This window comes from Phyllosticta citriasiana, assembly GCF_038021145.1.
Source record: "Phyllosticta citriasiana strain CBS 120426 chromosome Unknown IWZ02scaffold_3, whole genome shotgun sequence".
Taxonomy (NCBI): Eukaryota; Fungi; Ascomycota; class Dothideomycetes; order Botryosphaeriales; family Phyllostictaceae; genus Phyllosticta; species Phyllosticta citriasiana.
In genome coordinates, this window is record NW_027117280.1 from 2409993 (window position 1) to 2429395 (window position 19403).

General features: G+C 57.1%; 11 protein-coding genes across 11 annotated transcripts; 7 read left to right on the top strand and 4 right to left on the bottom strand.

Annotated features, from left to right (window-relative positions):
• Positions 1-201: 201 nt before the first annotated feature.
• Positions 202-2041, top strand: IWZ02DRAFT_371972 (sphingosine-1-phosphate phosphohydrolase-like protein; the record flags this gene model as incomplete). Its single annotated transcript, XM_066764599.1, has 4 exons — positions 202-247; positions 292-508; positions 560-1911; positions 1974-2041. The coding sequence occupies 4 exons, from the start codon at positions 202-204 to the stop codon at positions 2039-2041; spliced, it is 1683 nt and encodes a 560-aa protein (XP_066625678.1).
• Positions 2042-2739: 698 nt separating this feature from the next.
• Positions 2740-3036, bottom strand: IWZ02DRAFT_488608 (uncharacterized protein; the record flags this gene model as incomplete). Its single annotated transcript, XM_066769480.1, has 2 exons — positions 2740-2862; positions 2926-3036. 2 exons carry the CDS (start codon positions 3034-3036, stop codon positions 2740-2742), a joined length of 234 nt encoding a protein of 77 aa, XP_066625679.1.
• A 616-nt stretch (positions 3037-3652) lies between these two features.
• On the top strand, positions 3653-4774 carry IWZ02DRAFT_445527 (mitotic-spindle organizing gamma-tubulin ring associated-domain-containing protein). The gene is made up of 3 exons (XM_066767170.1): positions 3653-3944; positions 4005-4082; positions 4219-4774. The coding sequence occupies exons 1-3, from the start codon at positions 3846-3848 to the stop codon at positions 4360-4362; spliced, it is 321 nt and encodes a 106-aa protein (XP_066625680.1). The 5' UTR covers positions 3653-3845; the 3' UTR covers positions 4363-4774.
• A 595-nt stretch (positions 4775-5369) lies between these two features.
• IWZ02DRAFT_488610 (putative translation initiation factor eIF-2B alpha subunit) lies at positions 5370-6484 on the bottom strand (the record flags this gene model as incomplete). The annotated part of the gene is made up of 2 exons (XM_066769481.1): positions 5370-5459; positions 5525-6484. 2 exons carry the CDS (start codon positions 6482-6484, stop codon positions 5370-5372), a joined length of 1050 nt encoding a protein of 349 aa, XP_066625681.1.
• A 129-nt stretch (positions 6485-6613) lies between these two features.
• On the top strand, positions 6614-7558 carry IWZ02DRAFT_445529 (mitochondrial 37S ribosomal protein uS12m). Its single transcript, XM_066767171.1, has 2 exons — positions 6614-7179; positions 7233-7558. Exons 1-2 carry the CDS (start codon positions 6789-6791, stop codon positions 7445-7447), a joined length of 606 nt encoding a protein of 201 aa, XP_066625682.1. The 5' UTR covers positions 6614-6788; the 3' UTR covers positions 7448-7558.
• Positions 7559-9227: 1669 nt separating this feature from the next.
• On the top strand, positions 9228-9960 carry IWZ02DRAFT_468324 (Golgi apparatus membrane protein TVP15; the record flags this gene model as incomplete). The annotated part of the gene is made up of 4 exons (XM_066768622.1): positions 9228-9247; positions 9482-9612; positions 9673-9741; positions 9788-9960. 4 exons carry the CDS (start codon positions 9228-9230, stop codon positions 9958-9960), a joined length of 393 nt encoding a protein of 130 aa, XP_066625683.1.
• A 645-nt stretch (positions 9961-10605) lies between these two features.
• IWZ02DRAFT_372749 (uncharacterized protein) lies at positions 10606-13032 on the top strand (the record flags this gene model as incomplete). Its single annotated transcript, XM_066764657.1, has 3 exons — positions 10606-11543; positions 11592-12708; positions 12811-13032. The coding sequence occupies 3 exons, from the start codon at positions 10606-10608 to the stop codon at positions 13030-13032; spliced, it is 2277 nt and encodes a 758-aa protein (XP_066625684.1).
• A 338-nt stretch (positions 13033-13370) lies between these two features.
• On the bottom strand, positions 13371-16152 carry IWZ02DRAFT_445538 (uncharacterized protein). Its single transcript, XM_066767172.1, has 8 exons — positions 15870-16152; positions 15781-15821; positions 15696-15733; positions 15427-15648; positions 15054-15379; positions 14461-15005; positions 13779-14398; positions 13371-13703 (listed from the first exon to the last, which is right to left on the bottom strand). Exons 1-7 carry the CDS (start codon positions 16131-16133, stop codon positions 13816-13818), a joined length of 2019 nt encoding a protein of 672 aa, XP_066625685.1. The 5' UTR covers positions 16134-16152; the 3' UTR covers positions 13371-13703; positions 13779-13815.
• Positions 16153-17239, bottom strand: IWZ02DRAFT_445542 (putative vacuolar ATP synthase 22 kDa proteolipid subunit). The gene is made up of 5 exons (XM_066767173.1): positions 17203-17239; positions 17122-17156; positions 16977-17068; positions 16618-16926; positions 16153-16572 (listed from the first exon to the last, which is right to left on the bottom strand). The coding sequence occupies exons 2-5, from the start codon at positions 17152-17154 to the stop codon at positions 16464-16466; spliced, it is 543 nt and encodes a 180-aa protein (XP_066625686.1). The 5' UTR covers positions 17155-17156; positions 17203-17239; the 3' UTR covers positions 16153-16463.
• Positions 17240-17518: 279 nt separating this feature from the next.
• Positions 17519-17971, top strand: IWZ02DRAFT_373230 (transcription initiation factor IIA, gamma subunit-domain-containing protein; the record flags this gene model as incomplete). Its single annotated transcript, XM_066764691.1, has 3 exons — positions 17519-17559; positions 17625-17772; positions 17828-17971. 3 exons carry the CDS (start codon positions 17519-17521, stop codon positions 17969-17971), a joined length of 333 nt encoding a protein of 110 aa, XP_066625687.1.
• Positions 17972-18271: 300 nt separating this feature from the next.
• On the top strand, positions 18272-19127 carry IWZ02DRAFT_468329 (uncharacterized protein; the record flags this gene model as incomplete). The annotated part of the gene is made up of 3 exons (XM_066768623.1): positions 18272-18329; positions 18380-18697; positions 18745-19127. 3 exons carry the CDS (start codon positions 18272-18274, stop codon positions 19125-19127), a joined length of 759 nt encoding a protein of 252 aa, XP_066625688.1.
• Positions 19128-19403: the final 276 nt, after the last annotated feature.

A 19403-nucleotide genomic window follows, 5' to 3' on the forward strand; every position in this document is an offset into this window, starting at 1 on the left:
CGCTTCCCTGTGGGCCTGTCTCCCGGCCGTCGGGTCTTCCGCTACGACCAGACCGCAACACCACGAGCGAGCGAGCTGAAGATTCGTCACGTCCTCGCCGCCCATCTCTTGTCGCCCGCCGCTGGCCTTTCTCCTCGTCGAATGCCCGGCCCAGCGCATGGAGCCGCCTGCCCTTCCGCTCCCCCCGCCGGGCCTCCCGCAATGACGGAGCAGCGCTGTGATGCCGGCGTGCGCAACCTCGATCATTGTGCGTTTACCACCTGCATCACTCCCCTCTCTAACGAAGTCCAGATGCCAACCGCCTCCCCAAATGGCGCCACTCGCTGCGCTGCCACCTGATCCCCATTGTGCGCTGGGAGACGCCCTACCTGGCCTACATGCAAGAAGTTTTGCGCACCCCCGCCCTCGACTCGTACTTTGCCTTTATCGCCAACCTGGGCACGCACACGTTCTTCATGGTCATGCTGCCCATTCTGTTTTGGTGCGGCTTTACAAATCTAGGCAAGGCGTAGGTACACGGCGGGCTCGCGGCGTGGGCTAGGCTGACTGCTCCTCCCAGCATGGTTCATGTGCTCGCGTCGGGCGTCTTTTGGAGCGGCTTCATCAAGGACGTGCTCTGCCTCCCGCGGCCTCTGTCTCCTCCGCTACAACGCATCACCATGTCCGGTTCCGCCGCTCTAGAGTACGGCTTCCCCTCGACGCATTCCACCAATGCCGTCTCGGTCGCCGTGTATTCCCTATGGATGCTTCACACCAGTGACGACGGCTCCACCCTCTTTGCCATTCTCAAAGTCTGCTTTTACTGGTATGCCTTTTCCATTGTGTTTGGACGTCTCTATTGCGGCATGCACGGCTTCTTCGATGTCATCATCGGCACCCTGCTCGGCGCCGTTTTGGCCGTGGTCGAACTGTTGTATGGCAACAAGTTCGACCACTGGGTCTGCGAAAAGAGTATGACAAACCTCGTCATTGTGGCTCTAGTCGTTCTCGTCCTCGTCCGCATTCACCCAGAGCCTGCAGACGATTGCCCCTGCTTCGACGACAGCGTGTGCTTTGCCGGCGTCGTCATTGGCGTTGAATTGGCCTCTTGGCACTTTGCTCAGACAAGCTTTGCGCTGCCCTCTCCCATTCCTTCAACCATTCCCTTTTCAATTCAAGAGATTGGCTACATCAAAGCTACGTTGCGTATCATCCTGGGCGTGCTCACCATTTTTGCCTGGCGCGGTGTCATGAAGCCTACCCTTCTCCGAGTTCTGCCTCCTGTATTCCGCATCCTCGAACGCCTGCGCATGAGTCTACCGCGTCGCTTCTTCCTCGAAGCCAGCAAGTACACGAGCGTACCCAACCTCCGCGGCGACGACCACGTCATCCCCTCGGCCTCGGACATTCCGTCTATGCTGACCAACCTCCGGCATCCGCGCAAACGCGCCGTGTCGGTGGGCCCGCAGTCCATGGCCGACGCGTACGAGACGCTGGCGTACCGACACCAACGACGGCGCGAGAGCATGGACGCCGAGGCCAATAATCAGTCGAGTCCCGGCCGCTCGCCGACCCGGCGGCCAGACGCCGGCGAGCCCTTCCCCGACGCCGCCGCCGTGTCAACGTCGTCGAGCACGTTGGGCAAGCCAGCCGGCGTCAATCTCCTGCCGACGCCCATGTCGTCGCGCGTGCACTCGTACGAGCAGATGATGGGCGCCGCCAACCCAGACGACTCGCAGAACGCGAGCCCGTCGCCACCGCCCTCGCGGCACGGCGCGGGGACGCCGAACGACGCGTCCGTGTCTGCCGAAAAAACCGAGGGCGCGAGTGAGGGCGAGGAGGAAAAGGAGGACCGCGAAATCTTTTCCAGGCTCGAGCGGCCGCGCGTGCGCTACGACGTCGAGGTCGTCACCAAGCTGATTGTGTACACGGGTGAGTTGCTTGACAACGTGCGTTGTCTGTTGCTGTTGCTTTGGCTGACGTACGTCAATAAGGCATCGGGTGGCTCGCCGCCGATGGCAATCCGCTCCTCTTTGAGCTGTTTGGCTTGGGTTCGCAGTAGACCAGGCGGGCGTGCAACATCCGCTTAGCCCCCTCTCCCGGGGAAGAAAATGATGAAGTGACTGACGACGGGATGGACGAAGGGCCGGGAAAAAAAAAAAAAAAAAAGAAAAAGATGTGTGACGATAGATGATGGGCGAGTACGATGGGCAGGTAAGCTGACCGACCTTGTTCCGTACGTTTTTTTGTAGATGACCGTCCAAATGGCGTGAGCGGGTGGGTGGATGAGTGGAACCGGCTTGCCCAATCTTTTCTTGCTCATAATTGTTGTAAACAAACGACTCTCCCCCTCTTTTGGGCGGCTTTTTTGGAGCTCTGGAGTTGAGGTGCAGCAGGCAGGTGGGCGGATGGGCTGGTTTGACTTCTTGCCACTAAATTTCTACGTTGTCTTGATGCCAGTGGTGAGAAGTGTATTATTGTATAGTGCAATGGTTCGAGGATGGGTGAGGTAGTCGATCGAGCTAGGCAAGCCCCACAAAGACAGATTGGATGAGGTGACGAGTATGAGTTTGTTTGCTTGTTGATTGAATGATTTTGGGGATTCATGAAGCCATAAACATTAGTCGTATCAATGTCCGGTCGGTAGCTACCCTCCACCAGCGCATTTCCTTCCTTTTCCTTCATCGAATCCCATCGCATCCCACCGCATCATCCCTCCCGGCAAAAGAAGCAAAATCTGAAAAGTGCTTCTTCATTCCCCTAAAAATGCTTCTTCTCCACACTCGCCGGCAACTGATCCCCCTTGCCCGTCACCACACCCCCCGTCTTGCCCGTGTCGCCCGGGTTACGCGGGATGTCGGTCGCATTGTCGACAGCGGCGGCCTGCGAGCCGGCGCCCAGCGGGTTCAGCTCGCTCTTCTCACCTGATTGGTCCGGGCGTGGCACGGATGGGATCAAGTTTTGCTTGCCGGCGGTTTGAGGGGTGGTGGTGCCGGTTACGGCCATGTCGGTGATGGAGCCGCCGGCGGGGAAGGCGTCGTTTTGGGTTGGTGCCATTGTGGTTTGGTGGTGCGGTTGAGAGAGGCGATTTGGCTTTTTTGAGGAGAGGAGAAGGGAGGTTTGTAGAGGAGAGGTTGATTGAGTGATTGGTTGGTTGGTTTGTGACTTTGCAGATGATGCAGAAGAGAAACCCGTCCAGGAGCAAGCCGTCTCTTTTGTACCCCTCCCTTGGCCCTCCACATCGCTCACCTTGCTGGCTTCGTGGCTCCTGAGGTTGCCCCTTCCTGCCTGCCCGTCCCAGCTGCACGTCATTCGGTGATGGCGACGTCAGAGGGCAACGCCTCCACCGGTTCAGTCCCCACCACCAGCATCTCCGCGCGTGATGTCACGCAGATGCAAGTGCTTGGTAGCAGTAGCGAGGGGATCGAGATGTCCATGGCCGCGCGCGTCGAAGTTGCCATTGATCGACATGGGCATCCACATTCTCCATGCTGCTGATGGCGTCACCGCCACATCATGTCTGCAGTACCAGACCCGCAGCACACGTATGTACCTAGGTTGAAGGTAGGTAGGTAAGCAAGTATGTGCTTTGGCTCGGCGCCGGGGGAACTGCTTTTCCGCTTGGCGGCTTTTTGACGGGAGAGAGGTGTCGGATCCCTGCGAACCTGCACGGGCCAGGAACGCGGGGCGCGTCGTCCTGCTACCACCCACCGCCAACACCACGACCTGACGGGAGACGCAGCACATCGCGACTTCATACGTCGACTGGACCTGACTCCAGCTGCTTCAACCCTGCCCCTGCTGTTGCCATCCAACCTTTTTGTCTCCCGCATAGATTATCCCCATCCATCGACATCACGCGCAACATGGCCCCGCCCACCACGACAACGACAGCAACCGACGCCGACAAACGCCAGGCAGCGCGCGAGGTCGTCGACATTTTGGAAGAGATTGCCACGCTACTCGTATGCTCTTGCACATCCAACTACCCAGCTGTCCAGGCAATCTTCTGACTTCCTTGCCAGAACACAAAACTCAACCGCACACAGCTCTCCTACTGCATCTCGCTGATTGAAAACGGGGTTAATCCGGAGGCTTTGGCCGTAAGCTCCTTCTTCGCCTTCTCTATCTCTATCCCCATATCCTCCCCGCCCTATATCCTCTCCGCCTCTCTCCCACTCATTACCGTCATCTATCGTCTTTTCGCTGTCGGTAATTTGTGCTAAAGTGTAAAGGTAGACAGTGATCCGCGACCTTCGCACGCAGTACCCTGAACCGCTTGACGCGGCCGCGGCTGATGGCGACGCGCAACAGCAATCGCAACGGCAGCGATCACAGGGGGGAGGAGGAGGAGGAGGTGGTGGTGGTGCTGGGCCGGCCTAGTGCATGATGGCTGGCTGGATTGCTGGATTGCTAGCTGGCGAACCGAAGCCCCGTTTGCCATCTCATCTGATCGTTCCGCCGCGACGTGCGTGCGTGCGTGTGTGTCTACATACGAAGGTGGACGGATGGACAGGCTAGCTGGCTGGGCTGGCCGGCAGGCTGCATATTCTTCAACGTCTCGCGCCCCGCTCCGCCCTGTGCTGTAATCAGACCAGACCGCACCGCGGCAGAAGTGGTCGTAGGATCACAAGATCCCTGCAAAGCAGCCCAAAGCGTCTTTCCTTTCCTTTACGCTCCCTACACACTGTGGCCACGACCCAAGGTTCGCCGGAACGGAAAAGAAAAGAAAAGAAGCTGCCCCGCACTACGGCGCCGGCGCCGGCGTGCGCATGGGAGATCCGGTGTACGGGGGGGGGGGGGGGGGGGGGGGGGGGGGGGGGGGTGAGGTGGTGCTGTATCCTCTTTCTTTTTCGAGGCAGCTCAGCTGTATGCTACTAGGTGGGTATGTAGATATTTGGCCGACGGCGTCCGGGACGTCTGTGCGAGAAAGCATTGAATGCGAGGGAAGAGAAGAGGGGTGGGGTCGGGATGGTGGTGGTTGGATGGAGGGAGGCAATGAGCGGCGTGAGGGTAGTGGTGAGGTGTGGATGGATGGCCCTGGACTGGACTGGACTGGACTGGTTGGGGAGCCGTGCGGTGCAGTTCCTATCTCAGCTACATAAGTCAAGAGTAGAGGAATAGATGTGACAGAATGCCCAAGCAGCAAGGCGTGGGCAGGAGGGGGGGAAAGATATTCAAGTCTATCCATAGCTGTCCATCCATCTAGCAAGTTCCTTTGTCGTCTGTTTGTCGACGAGGATGTGAAGGCTCCCTCTACTCGTACATTACAATCCAGCGAATGCTCCGTGAACCTGTTTTGGTAAACCCACATAAAGACTCCCCATACCAGCCAAACGCCATACGCTCCTTTTCCCCCCTGAATGCTTCATTACCTGTGCCCAGAGGGCTTATAACCAAATCTTATAGAGCTCATCGGCTACGGCCGATGGCGTCAACATGCCAGTCTCGGTCCCTATTGCCGAGATGAGCTTGCCCGGCTACAACAAGGAGCACTCGTCAGTACGCGTACGTCGTTTAGCGCGTGGTTAGAGATGATGCTTACCGTGTAGTCGACGGCGTTGTCGATGGCTCCCGCGGCCCACAGCCTCTCACGCTGTTCAATCTCTTCGCGGAGCTGCGGATGCAACTCTTCAGGGGCTTGGCTGCTGTTGCGGCTACCCCAGGTCTCGACCGCCTCGTCGTCTTCATCGGCGTAGAAGCGAGTGGCCTTTTGCTCGATGGGCAAGTCAAACTGGCCCAGTGGGTACAGGCGGACGAACTTGTGGCTCTCGGCAAAGACGAAAAACTGCTTGTCCTTGATTTGGGCCAACAGTGCCAGCTGATGCGTGCCCATTTGCGAAACAATGCCGCCGTCTTGAAGCACGCCCTCGGCGCCCACAAATACCTTGTCGACCTTGTGCATGTTGTAGGCAATGGCCGCGTCCGGAACCGTGGCGACGGGAATGCCGTGCGTGCGCAGCGAAGTCACCATGTCAGTGCCGTTGGTGTCATTCAGAGACGACAAGACGTAAATGACGCGGAACCGAATGTTGGCCCTGGCAGCAACTTCGAGAACGCCTTGGACGCAACGAGACGCGCCTTTGGTCAGGATCGTTTGTCCGTCGCGAATGGCTACTTTGCCGTGGCTGGCGATTTTCGCACGCGCTGCTTTGGCCCGCTCCGCGAAGAGCTGCCCGTTGGAGAGCAAGTGGCGCAGCACAGCAGCAAAGTCGGCGTCTGCGCCAGACTTGATCGAGTGCGTGAGGAAGCGCTGGAAGAGATCGGTGCCGGAGGAGAGGGAAATCTGGTTCGGGACGCCCGCCTTGAGCTTGTCGGTATACGCTGCCAGCAGTGTCATGGTTTCTGTCGTCGTGCTCGTGTCATGTGTTGAGAGGGCGGCCACGAGAGCTTGGATTGCGGCAATTGGCATTGTCATGTTCGGGTCGTCTGCTAGGAGAGTGCGGTATTTGGCGACAATATCAAAGTTGGCGGCGCTTGCGCCCAGCGGTGGTTGCGGAACCATGATGGTGGTAATAGCGTGAGATGTGCGATACAGGTTGGAAGAGCGTCGAAGCCTTCTTGGGTAAGGTTGTCCAGTTACAAGTGAATTGTTGTCGACAAGCAAGGGCAGTGACGAGAGATGTGTGGTCCAGTTCAATGAGGGAACAAGGAAAGAAAGACAGAAAGAGTGTCCGCCGTCAACGCCGGTCGAGTCACGAAATCTCCATGGCCCGTGCACCATTTCCTTGTCCACCGCCTGGGCTGCACCTCCGCCGAAAGCTTCCAGAGGACATCCCATCGCGACTATTTACCATCCGCTCATTACAATGCCAATGCCTTTCCACCACGTCTTTGCGCGGCATCTTGCCGTGCGTGCCGCCGCGCCTGTTCTCCGGCCAAGTCTCTTCTCACCTCCACGGACCGCCAACACCAGCATCGCCGCTACAGCAGCAGCAACAGCGCTCCGCAACGCCGCGCGCGAATTCAGCACCACGCCGCCCCTCGGCGCAACATACAACCAAGTGCGTCGAAAGTGCCGCAAGCCGCAGCCCTTCCGCAAACCCGTCTCGCCCCAGCTCGCCGACCGTCCGGAGATGAAGGCCGTGTGTCTCAAGGTCGGCACAACGAAGCCGAAGAAGCCCAACTCGGGAGAGCGCAAGGTCGCTCGTGTGCGTCTTAGCAACGGCAACTTGGTATGGGCGTATATTCCTGGTGAAGGTGGGTCATATCGTGCCGGGGCCTTTGAATATTTGGGGTGCTGATGGATCCAGGCCACAATATCCAGCAGCACTCGGTTGTCCTGGTGCGCGGCGGTCGTGCGCAGGATTGTCCTGGTGTGCGGTACAAGGTGGTTCGTGGAGCGATGGATTTGGTAAGATTCTTCAATTCCTCGATACGCGTCGGACTGACGAGTTTTAAGGGAGGTGTTGGTAACCGCATCACGGCGCGGTCAAAGTATGGGACCAAGAAGGCGAAGGCAAACTAGACACGGCCATTTTTTTTTTTTTTTTTCTTTTGATGGAGCTGAATTCAAATACCACCGAGCGAAGCTCAAACTCGATGCATTGACAACCTGAAGAGAACATGGACCTCTAGGCGAGGTGGTTAAGCCGTTGGTAGGTCCATCTCGAGCCTGACTTTGGTCATTTTCCTACATGTGCAACGTCTGCCATCTAAGATCGCTATCCATGATCCCTTCCACTCAAGTCTACTTTATTCTGCCGTCGTATTACCTGTTCCTTTCCCTGGTGATATTTTTAAGCCTTTCAATTGTCCCATTTCTGCCACAGCCCTAGTTGCAGGTCCTATGATGAACTCGATCACCTGGAAAATTTGAAGATCTAGGCAGTCACCCATCACCTAGGGAGTGTGATTGAAGAGCGTGGGAGCCAAAACCTGGGGCAGTCTGGTGCTACCGAAGGCACAACCGCAGGCGCACTCGCCCACTTGGATGGTTGCGCGCTTTCCTCCCCCAGATCAGTATTTCCTATTTCGGCCTAGCGAGGCTCACTCAAGCTACAAAACCGACGACTTTACCACCCAACCCTCCCTCTCCCCTTCATACCTAGGCAATCATCGCTCTCGGGTCGATTCGAGTCCAGGCGTCCATCAACCTTTCCCTTTCTCCAGTAGACAGACAGTTTGGATCAAGTCTACTTCTCGACTCATTGACAATTCAAATTGTAGTCAAGTTTTTCAATTTCTCCGTACACATATCCGCCGGCCCAAGGCTCAATAGCAAAAGCAATGGCGCACACAGAGGGCTTCCATCATGAGTGAGAGCTTACGGATGCGCACTATTCTACAACATATACATGCATGCATGCTCCCAGCCACTCTGATATACCAGAGCTTAAAATGCTCCCTATTAACACCCGATAGAGTGCTGTATTGCTCCCCGTCTCATGATCCACTTTTTGTCGCACATGCCACGGCTCCTGTCACGAAGCCTTAGTCCCAGGTGCCGGCACTAATGTTTCAAGGAAAGCAGGCGAGGGAGACAGGCTTGGATAGACCACGTATGCCTGTGCAAAAAGCCGTCGTCCCTTGAACTGCAGTGCTCGCGAGCTTGACGCAGGGGAGACGACATACATACAGGTGGCCGAAGCGGTTGTCACTCGAGACTTATTCCTCGTTCCGCGAGAAGGTTGATGTTGACAAAGTCGCCCAGTAGTCGCTTTGACTCGAGGAACTGCGTCCATCTGATTCGGAGAAGAAAATCGAGGCTGGACCAAGATCACGCGGAATGGTCGTGGTTGGTAGACGGACAGCCGCATGGGCAGGGAGCGCACAGACCCCGTCCCGACCTGACGGCAGGGCAGCCACAATGCCAAGCTTCCGTTTGGTCCCAAGCAAGCTCCATGCCCTGCCATCGACCCCCCATCCCACTCACTCCATCTTGCCAGCTCTTCACTCGTGTCCAACGGCGCAACACTCGCGACAGCTCAACAACACGGTCTCGAGTGGTCTGCCGTCGACCACGCAGCTTCCTCTTTTCGCCCACCGGGCCACCTTGCAGCTCCATCCCCGACACCGCAACAGCTCCACGTAGCCCGTCGAACGTGCTCGATTGTCGCCTACTTCTCTGCTTGCCTCTCAGACCGCCGCGTCGACGACAGCATAGCGGATACCAAGTCTCAGCAGCTTTTCCGTTGCATTCCGTCGGGAAGCAGAAGACGAAGGCGCACGCGCATCATACCAGCCAACCTACATAGGCGCACGAGAGGAGCAGCTTCGAGTCCAAACACGGCGTAGCAGCAGCAGCAATGGATTTTTCAGACATCTTGTACGTTCATCCTCGACTCGACTGTCTGCATCCTGCCTGGCGGGCGGCGCCCGGGCGGTGCGAGCGGTGTGTGCGCGGACGCGCGTGCGTGCGTGGGTGCGGCGTCGGCGGCAGACGTGCGCCATGGTCTGCTCTGGGCGGCCATGTGGCCCTCGACGGACGGCGGCACGGTGCTCGCACGACGGGCGCAACGACGATTAACAAAATGGGCGCTTGCTAACGTTCGCGGTGCAGTCGCATAGTCAACTTGGGCGTTGGCATCTTCATGGTGCTGGGCGGCATTGCGCAGTTCTTCCCGCTCGGCCTGAAGGAGATCATCCTCGGAGTCTATCTCTGTCTGTTTGGCGCTGCGACGGCGGGTCTCGGTACGTGATGTGGAGCACTGCTTGAGTCGCCGCGAGGACGCAATGACTGACAAGCTGCAGAATTCCAGATTCCGCCGCCTGTCGCTAGGTATGCGTCGTTCATGTTTTCCTTCATTGGGCGCGGCGTGTGTGAGTCTTTCCTCGACCAAGTCGAGGGCTTCGCTGACAGCAGCAGTCTACGTCTTCATTGGCAGCGTCATCCTGGCGGACCGGTGGTTCAAGTATGTCCCCGGAACCATCATTGGCCTCGTTGGCGTCGCGTACATTGCCCTCGAGTACATTCCGTCGATTGAGCCGCCGGCCAACATGAGGGACGCGGATGCTGGATGGGGTGCTGAGCAGGTGTAAGGTTGCGTATGGCCAACTCGGAGATGCAGAGATGGTGTTTCCAGACTGCAGCTGTGAATTTCAAGGGGGTGTGCAGAAGAATGGTAGTGGGATTGCAGAGAGGAGGACCACGGCATGGCGTACTGTAGTGCTTGCTTTCTTTCTGGAGTGCATGTGTTGTAGAGGGAATGGAGCGGAGACTTGGCGCCACCATGGTGGACTCTGAGGTGAACAGTGTTCCATATCGAGAGCGATTGGCTGGCGGCAGTGGCATGATGGACGCGACGCGCACCCAGCACATCCGATGATATCCTTGCTGGGCCGAGGGCGCGGCAGCGAATCCCCGTCGACAAATTTTCCAAAATCGCTGTCGCCTACCTTGCTGTTCTAGAGGCTCGTAATCCGGGTTTTTTTCTCCCTGTGCCACAGTCTGCGCGCCATTGAAGTCATGATCCGCAGGCCTGGTCTTGGCGCTCGCCGAGGTGCATCAAGCAATCTGCGCACACTCCACCTCAGGCTCAGGGCATGCCTCCAATACTCCCTTGTTGGGAATTATTATTACTTGCTCCCTTTCTCTGTCTGCCGCCGTCCCTTCTGCCACGCCACATAGCCCCCCCCTCCTCTCTTGTCCTCTCCTGAACCTCGACATTCCCACCCCCCTCGATCATGTCCATTGACCCATCTCAACACACTGCCGCCGGAGCCCTTGCCCCAGGACAAGAAGTTCCCCCAAACAATGTCGAGGGCGTCGATGGCATTGGCACTGGCCCCCAGGTCATTAGCACCTCTCCCGGTCTCCGGCTTCAGAGCGGTCCGTTGCTCAACTTTAAGCGCATGAGCGGCGTTGCGACAGGACGGCCCACCTGGCATGGCAGCGTGCTCATAGTCACGACTCCCGGCCAGCAGAAACCAGAGCTGTTCTTGACCGAGCTTGGTCCCGTCCATGGCGCCACGCCGCCCACCGATTCCAGCCAGCGCCGTTCCGAGGGATTCCTCCTCTACGAAGACGCCCAAAAGGCCTTTTGGCGCTTTGCCATTGAGCTCCCCTTCCTCGACTACGAGGCCCGATGGCAGTACCACATTCCCAACCTGCACCCCGTGCTGGGCGGCGACCGCGCGCGCAACGACCACGGCACGCGCGCCTTTGCCGTCCCTGCCATCTCGCAATCGATGCGCATCCTCTTCCACTCGTGCAATGGCTTCTCGGTCGGCACCGACGTCGACGCGTGGTCGGGCCCGGCGCTCTGGAACGACGTGCTGCGCAACCACGAGCAGAAGCCCTTCCACGTCATGCTGGGCGGCGGCGACCAAATCTACAACGATGGCGTGCGTGTCGACGGTCCTCTGCGTAACTGGACTGAAATCTCGAATCCCAAAAAGCGCCGCGACTTCCCCTTTGACGAGGACTTGAGGGACCGCTGCGATGAGTACTACTTCAAAAATTATGTCCGCTGGTACAACACCAAGCCGTTTGCCGACGCCAATGGCCAGATTCCGCAGTTGAATGTTTGGGACGATCACGACATTATTGACGGCTTTGGCTCTTATACCGACCATTTCATGAGGTGTGCCGTCTTTCGCGGCATTGGAGGTGTTGCTCACAAGTAAGTCTTGGCCTTTTTGATTGGTCAATGGCATTCTAATTGTTTCAGATATTACATGCTGTTCCAGCAACACCTTGCTCCGCCAAAGAGCACCTTTACCACGGATTCCCCCAAGACGGTGGACCCCGGCGCCAATGGCACTCCCGCAGACCCTGTCCAGATGAGGGATACCTTTGTTGCCGAGGAGCCAGAGGATGAAGAGGCCTTTATTATTGGCGACAAGCCGGGCCCCTATGTCGAGGAACGGAGCCGCTCTCTCTACGCTCAACTCGGAGCGCGCATTGCCTTTTTGGGAGTTGACGCGCGCACGGAGCGGACCCGCCACCAGGTCAACTATCCCGAGACGTATAACAAGATCTTTGCGCGTGTTGAAAAGGAGTTTGCTGCCAACCGCGAAATCAAGCACCTCGTCCTGCTTCTTGGAGTCCCCATTGCGTACCCCCGTCTGCAGTGGCTCGAAAACGTCTTGCAAAGCCCCCTGATTGCGCCCATTCGCCTGCTGAACAAGCGTTTTGGCGTGGCAGGGGGTCTCTTCAACCACTTTGACGGCCAGGTCGACATTCTGGATGACTTGGATGACCACTATACGACCCACCAGCACAAGGCCGAGCGCAAGCAGCTGATTCTGCGCCTGCAAAACCTTGCCAAAAAGTACAGCGTGCGCGTCACCATTCTCGGAGGTGACGTGCACCTGTGCGCCTTTGGCCGCTTCTACAGCAAGCCATCACTGGCCATCCCGACCGAGCGCGACCACCGGTACATGGTCAACATCGTCAGCAGCGCCATCACCAACAAACCGCCCCCGCAGCCCGTGGCCAACCTGCTGGCGCGCCGCAACAAGATCCACCACCTCGACTCGTCGACCGACGAGACGCTGCTCGAGCTGTTCGACCGGCAACCGGGCTTCAGCGCCGACGGCAAGGACGAGCAAAACATCGGCCGCAAGTCGGGCGAGAAGAACTTTTGCACCATGCCCTCGCGCAACTACGCCATCATCGCCGAATCTCACGATGTCGGTGTCGGTTCGCCGCCTACGTCGTCGAATGGTTCGGCGAGTGAGGCTGGCGCGCCGGCCTTTCAGACCCTCAATGGTGCTCTTGCGCCCCCGCCCCCCGGCACCGCCAACGGCTCTACCCACGCGCCCTCGGACGCGTACACGGCCAGCGTGCCCAGCACCGCTGGGTCGGACCAACAGCCCAACGGCAACGGCAACGGCAACGTGGACGGCGCGGCGGCGTCGGCGCCGAACGGTAATGGCTCCCTTGAGGCACCCGCTGCCAACGGCAAGAAAGTGAATCCACGCCGCGCGCTGCATGCCGGCGAAAAGGGCGCCGGCACAAAACATCCGGCGGCCAGCGGATTGCAGCCGACGCGCATGGGCGGTGCGAATGGACTGGATGTCACGTTCAGAGTGGAAATCAGCAATAAGGATGCGACGGGGAAGACGGACGGGTACGGGGTTGTTGTGCCGGGGCTGGAGGTGGAGTAAAAAGCCAAGAGTTGGAGTGGGATTGAGAGAGTGGTGAAGCGTTGATTGTGGATGGTTGACGGTTCTTTTGGCTGGCGTCGTCGTTGTCGTCGTCGTCGTCTTGTTGTCGTTATCGTTGTTTTGTAATTCGCCCTTCTTCCTTTCTTCCTTCCTTTCTTCCTTCCTTTCCATCTTTCTTTCCTTCCATCTTTCCCCTAGTACCCCACGGAGATACCCCATTGAACCCTTTACTTTTTGTATGTATGGCGTTGTACTTGCGCTTAATCCTGGGCACTTGCCAGCTGCAACTTGGGTTGTCTTTTTGACACTTAATACTTGTACGTAGTCCTTCAATAGCGTTTTTTTTTTTTTTTTTTTTCCTGCTGCTGCTGCTGCTGCTGCTGCGTTTTAGATAGGCATATTAAAGTCTAGCGTTGTTGCGTAGTTGAATTGAATTTAGTAGTATAGTATAGCACAGTAGAGGCATTATTTTGGGTGGTGCTGGTTGATGTCTTGAACACTCGACAGACAGATGGAGAGCAGCGAAGGGAGGTAGGTGGCCAGGAGGAGGAGTTGTGAGGGCGCAAGGTGGATCGACGGATGGGGCATGCATGGTGTGCAAGCGGAGACTGAAGTGAAGAAAAGAGAGGAGCGATCAGAAAAGGGGGCGGTGGAAACGATGGCTTTGTAGACTAGGTAGGTAGGTAGGTAAGTAGGTAAACAGCCAAGAACACACAACCCCACGACTAACCAGTCTACATACATACCGACATTAAACAGACCCATCGCTGCATCCATCTCATCTCACGCCCCACGCACCTCCCCCATCATCAGCGCATCCACCATCTCCCCCCTCGCCACAACGCCCCTCCGCACCGGCAAGCAGAGCAACGCGTTCGCGCCCTTGAAACTGCCGATCCGCGAACTGCGCTGCCCGCCCGTACTCGCCGCCTCCATCACGCCGCTGCCGTCCCGCGCCGCCCTTACAACCGCGCGGTGAAATTCGGCCCTCTTCTCATCACACCTCACATCGGCGTCGAGCCGCACACGCACGCGCGGCAAGCCCGGCGGATCGACGCCCGCCGCTTGCTGTAGCGACGGCAGCACGAAGAGGTGGAACGTCGTCACGGCGGAAGCGGGATTGCCGGGGAGGGAGAAGAGGACGCGGTGCGCGGGGTCGCCGGCGTTGTTTTTGAAGGGGACGGTGGCGAAGGTGGTGGGTTTGCCCGGCTTCATTGATACGCGGCCGAAGTGGATTGTCCCGCCGAGTTGGCGCTCGATGGTGGGTTTGAGTAGGTCGAGTTCGCCCATTGATACGCCGCCGGATGTGATGACGACGTCGACGCTGCGGAGGGCGGAGCGGAGGCGGGTTTCGAGTGTGCCGGGTCTTGATGGTGGTTGTTAGCATAGGGGGGAGGTAGTGAAGATGAGAGGAAAGGGACCACGCACTTGTCTGAGGCGATTCCCAAATCGACGGCTTCGAAGCCTGCGGCGCGCACTGCGTTGAGCAGAGTCGGACGATTCGTGTCTCTCACTTCTCCCAGTTGGAGCTCACTGGGGCGGTCAAACTCCACAATCTCGTCGCCAGTGCTGAGAACGCCGACGACTGGCTTCTTGTAAACCGTCACCTCCCTGACGCCGACCGAGGCCAGCAAGCCCAGCTCGCCGCCGACGACCGTGATGCCTTCGCCCTTTTTCATAATGACGTCGCCGGCGCGCACGTCGCTGCCGACCTCGCGGACGTTTTCGCCGTGCTCAATTTCAGACGTCAAGAGCTCGACTTCTGCTTCTTCCGCGCCGTCAGCTGTTTTGCTCTTAAGGACCGTATCTTCGACCATGACGACTGCAGATGCGTCGGGTGGGAGCGGTGCTCCAGTCGTGATGCGGGCGATTTGCCCTTCTTGGAGCGGAGAGATCACGCCCGCCTGAGCATGAGAGACGAGAGCCACAGGATAGACCCCCTTTTCAAACGTCCCCGACTCTGGTATTCTGACCTGCTGCAAATCAGCGTGACGGCTGAAAGATCTCAAAGAAATACTTACCGCATATCCGTCGACTATACTGGCACGAAAGGCGGGCACGTTTTCCGGAGCTTTGATATCTTCTGCGAGGACGCACCCAATTGCTTTGTCGTCGAGCGGAATCTTGGCAACGGTGGGACGGGGCGTATGCTTTGCGATCAATGTCAACGCTTCTTCTACCGAGAGCATTGGATAGGGAGAAGACCGATATCTCCTCGTTGGACCGGCGCTTGGGTCATTGGACTGAGGGCGGTCTTCGGGATTCGTGTGCGCACGAGGGACAGCGTGACCGTGGCCGTAATGGTGATGGTGGTGATTGTGGCCGTGGTCATGTCCAGCTTTCTGACCTAGAACTGCGTTAGAAAGGAAGAGGTGATTTTTGGACATTTCGTACCATCTGATTTGGCACCAGACGAGACGCCCGCCTCACTCTCGAGCTTCTTTACTCCTCCCGAGTGGAGTTGGCGCGAATCGGCTCCAGCAGCCTGGATGCAGGCATGAGGGAGCAACTTCAAAATGGCCTCGAGATTTTCTTTTGCGCCCTTGGGAGAGCCAGGCAACGTGATGATCATGGTTTTATTCCGCACCCCCGCAACGGGCCGCGACATCATAGCGACTAAGATTCATAAGTGGGATGAAAAGAAACAGAATTGATCGTCTTACAAGGCGTGACTTGAAGGGAAGCAGCGAGCATTCCATGGCTGCGAATGAATGAGTAGAGATTCCTGAACGAGGCAGAGATACATACACCAAGCCCGAGGCATGTTTGTGGATCAGCGGAGTCACGGCCTGTCGTCTGGGTCAGTACAAACCGTGGCCCGTTGGACAAGCACGAACTTCTGGCGTATTATCTTTGGTAGCAAACCCGGTCCCTCCACTAGTAACGATGAGATTGACTGCATCTTCAGAGTCCGTCCATCGCTGGATGAATCGCTGAATGTCGAGCACGCTGTCGGGCACGATGTCGGTAGTCTCGACCCGCCATTGGTCGCCGCCGTTTGCAGCAAAGACTTGGTTCAAAGCATCGACGCACTTTTCTGTCGACGGGTCTTTCGAGGCAGTCTCTGAGACGACGAGGATGGCGGCTTTGAGGGTGTACATTGTGTCGTGGTTAAGGTAAGGGTTGCCGATGATGCGGGTGCCCGCTCTGGATGATCGGCCGAGCCGAATGGCGCCGGCATCTATCGACCGCAGCTTAGCTAAACGCCAAAGGCACTTCCCAGAAATCCGTTGACCATGTCATCACGGCATTTGATATTCATGACCTCCAGCAAATGGCTGTCCGTTTGCTGCGATCCAATAAAACAAACCGCTACGCCGTCTTGCTTACTGTACAATCCCTAATTATGCACAATAAAGTCTCCAGCACATACTGAAATCGCCTTTTGCACAAAGCGCTCCCACTCGCTCAATGCGGAAAAAATTGCCTTTTCAATCCATGCTAAAGTCACCAGCTTTTCCAGACACCAGCAGTCCAATGATCAGACCAAAGAGACCAAGCACGGAGCTAAAAATCTCAATGACCAGAATCTTGACGAACCTAGTCACGTTAGAGCGATAGCATAGAATGGCATGAGAGACCTACAAGCTGGGATCCGCGGCATCGGCAAGCGCAGCACTGCTACCGTTGATGCCAACAGAGACACCACAGACCAAGTTGCACATGCCAACCGTGATGCCTCCCCAAAACAGAGCGTAGCCGGTGTAGTAGTTGGATGCCGAGTAGAGCGCATCGCCGCTGACGGACTGAATCTTAGACGAAAAGACGATGGACATGATGACGCCGTAGATGGCGACGACCTCGCAAAAGATGATGGAAATCAAGTTCTTGGTGCGTATCCTGGGCGCCTTGACACCGCCGCCAATAATGGAGCTACCGGTGATGAAGATACCCCTGGGAATGTGTCAGCACTCCTCCGGCTTCAAGCGTCTTTTCCAGCATACCATGCAGCTCCTACAACAGACAGGCCAATGCAGAGGCCTATGCCCATGTCTGCCCACATGTACGGTGAGACGCTTTCGAGGAATTGGCCAACCTAGCGCCGGGTCGTCAGTTGTGCGCGGGATAGCTCGGTATCGCGTGTCATACGTTGAATGCCTCGCCCTCTCCGTTGAACAGCATATCTGGGAGATATTAGCGTCGAAGCGTCATGACAGCTTCACCACGTACACAGTCCAATGACCGTCAAGGCGGCCGTGGCGCCTCCAGCGCCATAGGTGAGACTCATGCTGGCGGAGCTCTGGATTTGAAGGGACGAGCGGCAGATAGAAGACGCTCGATGCGGCGAGCAGGGTCGAGTTGAAGACTGACGTGAGTGCTTGGATGGAGCTCCGCAACGTCGAGCAGTCGAGAGCCCGGCGGGAGGCGCTCAGGCCGCCCACGTGATTGCCGAGCCCACCTCCGTCTCCCACTTCCTTCTCCACCACACGACACCTTGCCAACCACCTCACATCGATCAACTACGACTAACTGCCGCGCGGTCACCATGAGCGACCTCAACTATTACGAGATCTATCGCAAGACCAGGTACTTTGCGCGCTCGCCCCGTCTTTTCGCGATGCGCAGACCGTGACATGTGTTGACAAGCGCAGCATTGGCATGACGCTGATGGACACGCTCGACGAGCTGATTAGCACGCGGCGTATGGAGCCGCAGCTGGCCATCAAGATCATGCAAAATTTTGACAAGGCTTTGGCCGACGTCATTTCAGAAAAGGTCAAGACGAGGATGAGTTTCAAGGTATTTAGCCACCCTGAGCTTTGCCAGCGGCACAACGCTGATTGCGCGCATCCAGGGTCACCTCGACACGTACCGCTTCTGCGACGACGTCTGGACCTTCATCATCAAGGACATTCAATTCAAGATGGACAATTCGCAGACGCTGCCGGCCGACAAGATCAAGATTGTCAGCAACAACAGCAGCAGGCCTGGAAACTAGGGAGGGGTACACATTGGTTCAGGGAGCATTCATTGGCGTTTGGCTGGATGGGTTTGCATGGCGCATCAAAAGGGACAAGACTGATACCCAAATCTATTAAATGGAACGGCTTCATGTTGCTTTGCTCTGGTCTGTTGAGAGTGAGGTCGGGTCGTGCCCAGCCTAAGGCACCAGCGATGCGTCATATGGAAGTTATCGATAGGAAGCAACCAACGCGTCCAACCAAACCCAAGACCCTGCGCGCTGTCTCCTCCACATTTCCTCCCACCATCATCGTTCCAACCCTCTCGCCAATTCAACATGACCGACCAGCGGCAGAGTCCGACTTCCAAGTCGGGCAAGAGCTTCATTCCGCTGGGTATGGCTGCCACTCGCGACCGCCACCTCTCGCAACTAACACGATCCCAGAAAACAACCCAGAGATCATGACCTCGCTCGTCCACAAGCTCGGGTTTTCCAAACAATTTGCGTTCCACGACGTCTTCAGCATCGACGAGCCAGAACTTCTCGCCTTCGTCCCTCGCCCTGCCTTGGCCCTGCTGCTCGTCTTTCCAGTGTCCCAAACATATGAAGAGTTTAGGCTCAAGGAAGACGAACCAAAACCAGAGTACGAGGGATCAGGACCACAGGAACCCGTCATCTGGTACAAGCAAACCATTCGCAATGCATGTGGACTGATGGGTCTGCTGCATGGAGTCTCAAACGGCCAGGCGAGGTCGCATGTTGGTGCGTAGACCTCTCCGCAGCTTGTGAAGCATTCTGACGCCGTGTAGAACCTGGTAGCGATCTTGCGAAATTGATCGAGGATGCCATTCCACTCACGCCAGCTGCGCGCGCCGACCTGCTCTACGAATCAAAGGCTCTTGAGAGCGCCCACCAAGCCGCAGCATCCGGCGGCGACACGGCGGCACCAGAAGCAGAATCAAATGTCGACCTCCACTACGTCTGCTTCATCAAGTGCGGAGACAACAATCTCTGGGAGCTGGACGGCAGGCGCAAGGGTCCTCTCTGTCGGGGTGTCTTGTCCGCGGAAGACGATGTGCTGTCTGAAAAGGCTCTCAATCTTGGTGTCCGCCCTTTCATCAAGCGCGAAGTCGAAGCTGCCGGAGGAGATTCGCGGTTCAGTTTGATCGCCCTCGCTCCAAGCTTTGATTAAGCTGGGATGGGTCATGACTTTATGGCTTCGCTGCGACTTTTCTTTGAGGGTATGTCACAATGGCGACTGATCAAAGGCGGGCAGCGAGCTGTTTGCATGCCGAGGTTGCTAATGCAGGTACAACGATCGATCGACCAACACAAATTTTGGAAAAGTCTCCACGATGCTTGGGATCAAATTGCAGATTAAATGCCAAACAATTTTCTCCGCCGTCGAGACTGGCTGCATTCGCGTTTACTGCTAGCAGTTCATTCGCTTTGTTTGTCTTGCCGTTTT